Genomic DNA, 8,598 nt, shown 5'->3' with positions numbered 1-8,598 from the left:
AATCAGCTTTTCCAGGACAGAAAAGTTATTTTCCAGGCAGAGGACATTTATAAAAGTCAGTGAACTGCTCTGGACCTTACATTTTTGGGGATGCCTCTTTTCCTTTCCAAGTGAGCAGAAATATAAACGTGGAGTATTTATTCTGGTTTTCCTTCCTCAGCTGGAAGAAACTCAGCTACTGCTGCCAGCTCTGGGGAACACTCATAGGTGAGTACTGTGTTCCCAGAAAGTTTGAGTAACTCTGAACTAAAGCAGCTCTAACCAAAAGTCATATGGTACTCAGGAAAACCTTGACAAATTAAACATCCACCACATTTTGTTGATAGTTTGTTCCAGTGATGAAGCAACTGTACTTCTACCAGCACCATCTTGTTTAAAATTTGAATTTTACTTCTATTTTCACCAACAATTTTTGCATTTCTCTGTTTAAAGTGCCCTTTGTTTCCTGTGTTCTCCCTGAGGAGGTTCTGACCCATCACATTCATATTTTCTATCAGCTTTCTTTTCAATAAACCAGCCCTGGGAGAATGTTAAAACTTGTCTAACAGTGTTATCCCCCAGTAATGTTCTTTCCTCTGTCAGTTCTCTTCCCTTTTTCCTTTCAAAACTGCAAGTTATACATCATGAGTGTAGTCTCACCGCTGCAGTACGCACAGCAGAAATCAGTGTCACTATTATCTGTCTTCATATGTATTCAAAGATCCCATGGAAGCAGCTGATGAGTGTGATTTTTGGCATCACTGCTGTCCAGGGGATTAAGTGTTGCTTTTTCCCTCTAAACTAGATGTAAAAATTCAATGTTGTGCTGAATTTGTGCACAAGCAGTTACTGGGAGCCAGCTAACAAAAGCGGCCAGGTTGTGCTGCCCTTGTCAGTATTCACCCACAGGCTGCCAGGCCCAGATTCTATCAGCAGCAACTTGTTTACCTCAGGATCAATGATTGAAAGCATGGATAACCTCTTTCCAAGTAACTCCAGCAAACAGCAAGGATTTCTTAGAGAGGTGTTTTTTATGATCAACTACTGAATCACTTCACTAGTTCTAAAGGGAACATAAAAAACACTTCAAAGAATAATACTGTTCTGATGGAAAGAACCATGGTAAATCTGAAAAATACTAAAGCAAGATTAGGCCTTTTCTTATTCCAAGCAGAATGCTGATTTACCTATTCATTACATAAAAGTAGTGAAATATAAATTATTTATGAGGAAAATAATTTATTTTTCCTCATTTGGGGCTTCAGTCATTCCAAATTTGGCTCTGCAGCTACAGCTGTTTCCTTTAGAAACTGAATAGCTGAGAAAAACTGGCCAAGTACAACACAATTCTGATTTCAACTGCAAATATTTAAATATTTGAAGGAAGCCAGCAGGTAAAAGCATTGGCTATTTTTCATTGCTCCAGTGAAAAACTGATCATCCCTAAGTAAGTCAAAGATTGAAGTGCCACAGTCATGACAATTAAACATATTCCATTATGTGAAAGAAAATATGAACTAGGTAGTACAGACTTGTTACCCAGAAGAACCCCCCAGAAAGAAGAGCCGAGAGGCAGTTTTTTAATACCATTGATGGGACTCTTATTGGATTTAAAAAGATTTCTGACATACTTGTTCTCCAAGTGGTAAAGGTCCATCCTGAAGCATTCTGGCAGTAAACAAAAGGCTACGGTTCTATCTGAGTGGAATCTTGACATCCCAGTAGAATTCTTGGTGATGTTTCTGTTTTATAACATTTTTTTACTGTACTATGTCAATATGGAGAAGTATTTATGGACAAATAACTAGCAAACAAAATAGAATCTAGCCAGTTTCAGTTCATTGTGTATTTCATACCCCTCAGGGCCTGACTAAGGGAGAGGCTAAGCTAACTTTTTCTATTGGGCTTTCATTGACAGCAGTAGGACTATTCAATTCACTGTCACATGGAATTTGAATTAGTGCACATCCAGAGCTACACTAATTTACTCTAGCTGTTATCTGACCCATTATTTCAGTGTCAGTGTACAAACTGATTTTCTTTTTTTCAGGCTTGTATACAATAAGGCCAAGCTGAATCAGCCACTAGAGTGTACATACAGGGCAGCTGCCTAAAAGAGCTATTGGCCCACAGCTAATTCACATTAATCCTAAATAGTCACTTCTTGACTATCTAGTTCTGGGTGCTGTCTGCCTTAGTAAAGACTGGATGTATTTCATGACACTGGAAATGCTGAAATTTTGAAGATAAAGTCGTTAATGCATCTATCTGCCTGTAAATATTATAGGTATGGAACTTCTAAGAGCACAGATCATCTTTGTTTTCAGCGTGTGAAAAAAAACGCAATAGGACAGTAGGTTCTGGCTGAACCCTGAATCACAGAATCAATAAGGTTGGAAAAGACCTCAAGGATCATCAAGTCCAACCTGTCACCCAACACCTCATGACTACTAACCATAGCACCAAGTGCCACGTCCAATCCCCTCTTGAACACCTCCAGGGACAGTGACTCAACCACCTCCCTGGGCAGCACATTCCAATGGCTAACAACCCTCTTTGTGAAGAACTTTCTCCTCACCTCAAGCCTCAACTTCCCGGGGTGCAGTTTGAGACTGTGTCCTCTTGTTCTGGTGCTGATTGCCTGCAAGAAGAGACCAACCTCCTGGCTACAACGTCCCTTCAGGTTGTCAATACTCAAACAAATGAGCAGGAACTGAGACTGTGCAGAGAAAAGTTTGCAAAACAAAGCCAACCCCTGCATTTGTGAAGTCAAGTCTGCTTTTAAAAGAAAAATGAAGCCACTAAGTGGACCTATTTATTCCCCAAAAAACCACCTCCCATTGCTGCTATCATGCCAAATCTGATTTAATTCTTAGGAGATCAAGATACCTCCAACCAGACTACTCCAGTTTAATTGGATCTGCATATGTTGTAAAACATGCTTTTTCCTAGCTACTGAATGACTGAATGGAGGCTGCGCTGGTATGATTAAGAGAACTCACTGTGAGCACTTGTGCCATTGGGCACATCTTCACTTCACAGAGCAAGCAGCATTACCCTGAGATGGGAGCTGCTGGTATGTGACTGGAAGGCAATCGCTGCTCTTCCTTTTAGGTGTCTAAATGCTCTTGCATACTGAGCCAGTCTGGGCAGAACTTTACAGCTTATTTTTGGAAGCATGTGAAAGAGCTGTTTGTCAAGCTTTTACCTTCAGATTGGTCAGCACAACTTTCTAAAAATTCATACAGCATTCAGTCTTTATTCTGTGCCAAGCAGGAGCTGCCTGCACACCACACTTACAGCAGCTGCACTTCAACTGTCACGTTCTATATGGAATCTCAGGTGTTTACTAATCAGACAAGACTTCCACAGTTCAGTATATAAATACCTTAAGTCTTACTCTGATCCACCAAAGTGAAGGAAATAAGTGGAAGTTTTAGAGCAAGTTATTGTGTGCCCATGACACAATGTTATGCTATTCATCAAGCAGACATTTAAGGCTATGTGCAAAATATGAAAGAGCATCAGCAGACCTCTAAGAACAACAGAGTAAGAATATGGAAGATATTTTACAGCCTCTTCATGTATTATACATACCCTCTGCTAGATGAAGAAACATTCTGTACCCCATCAGTTACTAGCATTGCATAAGTCAAGAATGAAAGAGCTCAGAATATGCAATTCAAACAACATACTGCAAATTCAGCTGCAATCAAACATTGAATTAACATACTCTATGCAAATAAATTTAAAAAAACAAGATGGATTTCTAACTAGAGGAATTTTCTTCTTTCTGACATCCTCCATTACGAAATCTATCTCCATAGAAAGACAATGCATACATATGGTCAAACTGACATGAAAGTAGATTTAAAAGTGTACAACACAGGCCCTCAGAGCTGTGTCCATATACTGTAGCAGATCCCTGAGCCGGGCTCCTGAGACATTGCAGCTTCAGACAGATCTGACAAAAGGTGTTCATGGCCAGTTGCATCTTAACCCACTGTGAGTACTGCCCAGATTATACTTTTGTCTACTGCCAGACTTCACCTTCAGCTGTTGCTAGACTCTCTCAAATTTGTCCCCCAGTTCCAAGCTGACAAGTTACCATGCTACTCGCAGCCTAGCACAGATAATCCTGTTGCTGCCATGTATTCCCAGCGCAGTGCGGTGCCTAGCTCAGCACACCCACCGCCAGAGCTCCCGGCGAGCAGGCAGCGCAGGAAGGAGGCGCTTCGTTCCGGCGCACAACGCGGAAAGTTTCTCTCTGCTGCGAGGCGGCGGAGCCGGGGAGCAGCGGGGAACGGCCACAGCCTGGACCACGCGTGAGGCACGGGTGCCCCCGAGCGGCTTCTCGGGCAGCAATTCGTATCCGTGATTGGGGAAGGAGAGGAAACCACTAGAGCAGCCGCTCTTCAAAGTATTCCTCTAATTAGGAGTATAAAGATTCACACTGAGACAGTTAATTTTTAACAGTAGCCGCGTCACAGCAGTATCTAATTGCTCAGTCAGTTTCTGCTTATACATCTCCTGCAGTTCATAATGTTAGATCAAATTGATCCTGCATGTATTAAACATCTCTTTCATAAAGTTTATTTTTGCAGCTATTTACAGACCTGGCTAATGTTGTGGTTCCAGATACAAGAATTTTAAATGTAGCATCTTAAGAGATGTTGGCAAATTACTGTATTGCATTTAAAATTTCAAGAGGACACAAAGATCCATAAAATTGAAAAATACCAAAAATAGCAGCAAAGCTAAGAAACAGTAGCTGTTGTGGATCAGACTTGTGACTCTTTCATGAAATAAATGTGAAGAGAGAATTATTGATGACAGAGATGACTGCTTTTGTTTGAAGAATTCAACCTCTTAGGAATAACTGAGCATCTGCAATGCAAGTCAGAGACTTCAGACCATTCACTTTCAACAGGAATGACACCTAGTTTCATGTAGTCCTTCATGCTGCCCAGCTACTCAGGGAAAATTAAATAGGATATGATTTGTAGTACACTGTATCCCATTGTCCACAGACTTTTTTTCCCCTACCCTCTGCATTTCCAGTTAATGTACCTGTTAAGCATGCGTCTTTGCAGAAAATCTGAGCAAGTCGGCACAACTGTAAAGTTGTGAATTATTAATAGCTGACACCCTGTTACAGTGCACTGACAGAAGACCCTTAGAACCACAAGTCCACAATTATTTTTTATTAAAATAACACCATGTTTAAGAAATCAATGCAGTGCAAAGAAGCATCAACTCATCATACAAAAAAAGAAAAAAAGAAGGTTTTCCATCCTTAAGCATGTAAACTGCATTCCAATCCTGACATAATTGACATAATATCAAACCAGAAACACTGTATCTCAGACAAATGTCCAAGTTAAAGACTGGCATGTTGGGCAAGGAAGGTTCTTATTCTTTGCAAGAGCTCTTTCTTTACACTGTCTGGTACCAAGGCTGAAACACAAATACGAAAGCAAGAAGTAAAAAAGACAAAATGGAAAATATGCTAATACCAACCTTTTACAACAGCTCTTTCTATTCTTTCTTTGTGCTTGCAGTTCTATTAATACCAAAAGTAGCTGAAGCTACTTGATATTCATACAGCACATCTTTTGGTTTTTCTATTTACAATACAGCAAAATTGAAGCCTGCTGAGAACACTGTTATTATTGGTATTTTTTTTATCTAGTCATAGCCAAGAGAATTGGAAAGTTTCATGGGAAAGAATCAGTCAACAGTAAACAGGACAATGACTAGAAACTAATTTGGTTATCCTGCCTTTTTTAGTTCACAAATTTTAACACCCCTAAAAAATTATTTCAGCCATTACCTCAGAGTAAGGTCTTCAGCTTCTGAAGGCCTATTTTTATTTAAGATTTACAGAAGTTTCTCCCACTAACACCAAAGCCTATTAGAAAGTCTAAGAACTCTACGTAAAGACGACTGCAGCGTTTCCTTAGAGACTACCATTTTTCTGTATTTGTATGCTATGTCCTTTCCCTTTTCCCACTTCCCATTACACTAGTACTGTTAGTTCAGACTTGCCATCTTAAAAAGAACTTGAATTTCAAAACATCTCTGCTGCATATCCAATTGTTTTGGGTGCCATTAAGAGTTACATAAATGAATACAGACTCACAACTAACTAACGTAACCTACAAAAGCAGTCTACACACACAGCTCATTACAGATTTTGAATGGCTGTTACACAACACAAATTTACATGATTTATTTGTAGTTATTATTGAACTATTAACATTAGTCCTTTAATCCAAAACAGGTAAGCTCATACTGTTTATTGATGCACTATCACATCCGTGTTTGCATTCTCTTACCTCTGCCTTTGGGAGTGATTTCTGACACCAAGTCATCAACAGTAACATGCTCTAATCCTTTTTCTTTGATGACATCTGGGGAAGAACAAGACCAGTATTTAAAATCTTTTAATTCATTCATTAGAAGACAGTACCTATGCCAATGATTAAAAACCAAAACCTGCAGGCACCAGTCATCAGTGTATAAAGTAGACCTAACTCGGTAACTACTGCATTGTGCAGTCAATTTAGTCTCTCCTTCACACCATACACCATGGGTACTTGTCACCACTGATACATCTTGATCAGCTCACATTTTAAAATCAAACATTGCAGTTTAAGCTTATCTGAGCATTTCTAGGTATGTGTATTACTGGAGCATTGTAGTAGCTCACAAATTAGTCCACTCAGCTCTTCAAAACTGTTATTTACATAATAGTGAGAAAGATGCAATTTGAAAGACTGGAGCAGACAACAAGGGAGACCACAGAAACTGAAAATTCTACTCTATGTATTTCAGCAAAGTATAAAAGTGTATCTGAAAGAAAGGTATACATCTACAGAAAAAAAAAGAAAGCTATGATTAACATGATTGAGATGACTGCATAATTATTTCATACCAGTATTTAAACAATTGTCTATAATGCCTTGAAGACTGCTGAGAAATACAAAGTCAGTTGTGAGAAGAAACCTCAAATGAGTAGCATAAACCCAAAATTATTTTGTCTCAACACAAATGTTTGTTTTTAACTGTCTGTCTGTCCATAGAATTGATTGTCCCCAAGACATTAAATATGTCTTCTTGAGATGTGGCTATTTAAAGATTCATCTGCTTGTTTTCCCTAAGTAGATGACCCTATTTTCAAGAATTGTATTCAGAAAGAGTACAAATACACTTTGTTCTTTCCTATATGCAGACAAGGAAATTTTCTTCAGTGTATTTGCTCCATTTTCCTTTATCTTGGTTTTTATTCTCCTGTGGTAAGGAAGTTATCTTTCTCAAAAACAAAAAGCTGCATCATCATGAATATTTAGGGAATCAATTCCAATACTCTTCTCAGAAGCTTAATAAGGTTCAGATCAAAGAAGTTTTAAGATTTATTTTTTTGCCAAGATGGCAAAATGCTCTCTTGCACGTCAAACGAATTGCCAGGAGCACTTTCCTGTTGCCCATCTCACTTAAATTGACTCCTAGGTAGTAAAGCCTTCATCTGTGACTTTTATTTGGCCAAAACCTCAGTTGACTACAAAGAGTATTATTTATTTGACTGTTACCTTTGCAATGTGCCTTCAACTGATCCTTCCAGCCACATTCAATCAATTTGGCTCTCAGCAACTCTTTAAGCCTGTTAAGACAATATTAAAAACTTACTAGGAAACAGAAAGTGTTCCCAACATCTTAAACATGCTTTGATGTGAAAGTTAAGCCTACAACTACTTCCCTGAGCCTAGCAATTTGCACAAGTGCTCTTTTATGTTTGTCACTGTGTATTTCCTTCCCCAACAAGACACGAGATAGGATGACAAGTAAAACTTGAAAACAAAAGTTTTCATTCTATTTATCAATTGCATTTAATGTTGTGTTGTTTGGGGTTTTTTTCCATATGAACCAAAAGCTTTTCAAGACAAAACAGCAAAAGAAAAACCTTTAGAGTTCACAAGTAAATCAATCACTCCTTTATTTTCCCAGTTTTTCAAGTGTAGAAAACTGTTCAAAAGGCAAAAGTAAGCTGAGGTTTTGTTTGCCTCTATATACAGTTTTATAGAATACATAGGACTTGCACATGCAGGCATTTTAAGAATTGTACAACTTGCTTCATGTTTACTTCTAAATATCTCACATTTGACATTTAAAATGTCTTAGTGGCATGGAGTAGGAAGCCTACTTACCTTTCTCGCTCTCCGGTTTCTATTAGCTTTTGGTTAATGGTTGCTCTCATCTGGGCATCTTTATTCATTTTGAAAATCAGTTTTTTTCAAAAACCTACACAGGGCAAAAGAGAGTTTTTACAGGCACCGGTGCCACCAACACAGCAAAAAGTCACTTGCATAGAACTACAGGCAATGCGACGTCCTTTTACGCATCCCCCCAGTGCATGATCTGAATACCAGTATATGACCAGCTCAGGGGACGAGCGCGAACACAGCAGCCCCGGAACGGTGTTCACCAGGCTGCCCTAGCGCCGGGGGGACCGGCAGGTCACCGGCCGCTTGCGCGGGCGCCGCCCACCCTCGCCAGTGAGCGGCCTGGTGCCTCACTCGCGCCTCCGCCAGCGACACCCGCCGCGGACGGAGCGCGGAA

At 39.5% G+C, this 8,598-nt stretch overlaps 1 protein-coding gene across 1 annotated transcript; it reads right to left on the bottom strand.

Annotated features, from left to right (window-relative positions):
• Nucleotides 1-5,168: 5,168 nt before the first annotated feature.
• ENY2 (ENY2 transcription and export complex 2 subunit) lies at nt 5,169-8,481 on the bottom strand. The gene is made up of 4 exons (XM_009905779.2): nt 8,187-8,481; nt 7,572-7,642; nt 6,318-6,392; nt 5,169-5,436 (listed from the first exon to the last, which is right to left on the bottom strand). The coding sequence occupies exons 1-4, from the start codon at nt 8,252-8,254 to the stop codon at nt 5,360-5,362; spliced, it is 291 nt and encodes a 96-aa protein (XP_009904081.1). The 5' UTR covers nt 8,255-8,481; the 3' UTR covers nt 5,169-5,359.
• Between the last annotated feature and the right edge of the window lie 117 nt (nt 8,482-8,598).

Source organism: Dryobates pubescens, chromosome 14, assembly GCF_014839835.1.
Source record: "Dryobates pubescens isolate bDryPub1 chromosome 14, bDryPub1.pri, whole genome shotgun sequence".
Lineage (NCBI taxonomy): Eukaryota > Metazoa > Chordata > Aves > Piciformes > Picidae > Dryobates > Dryobates pubescens.
Note: the sequence above shows the minus strand (reverse complement) of the source record. Positions and strands in the feature narration are given on the sequence as shown.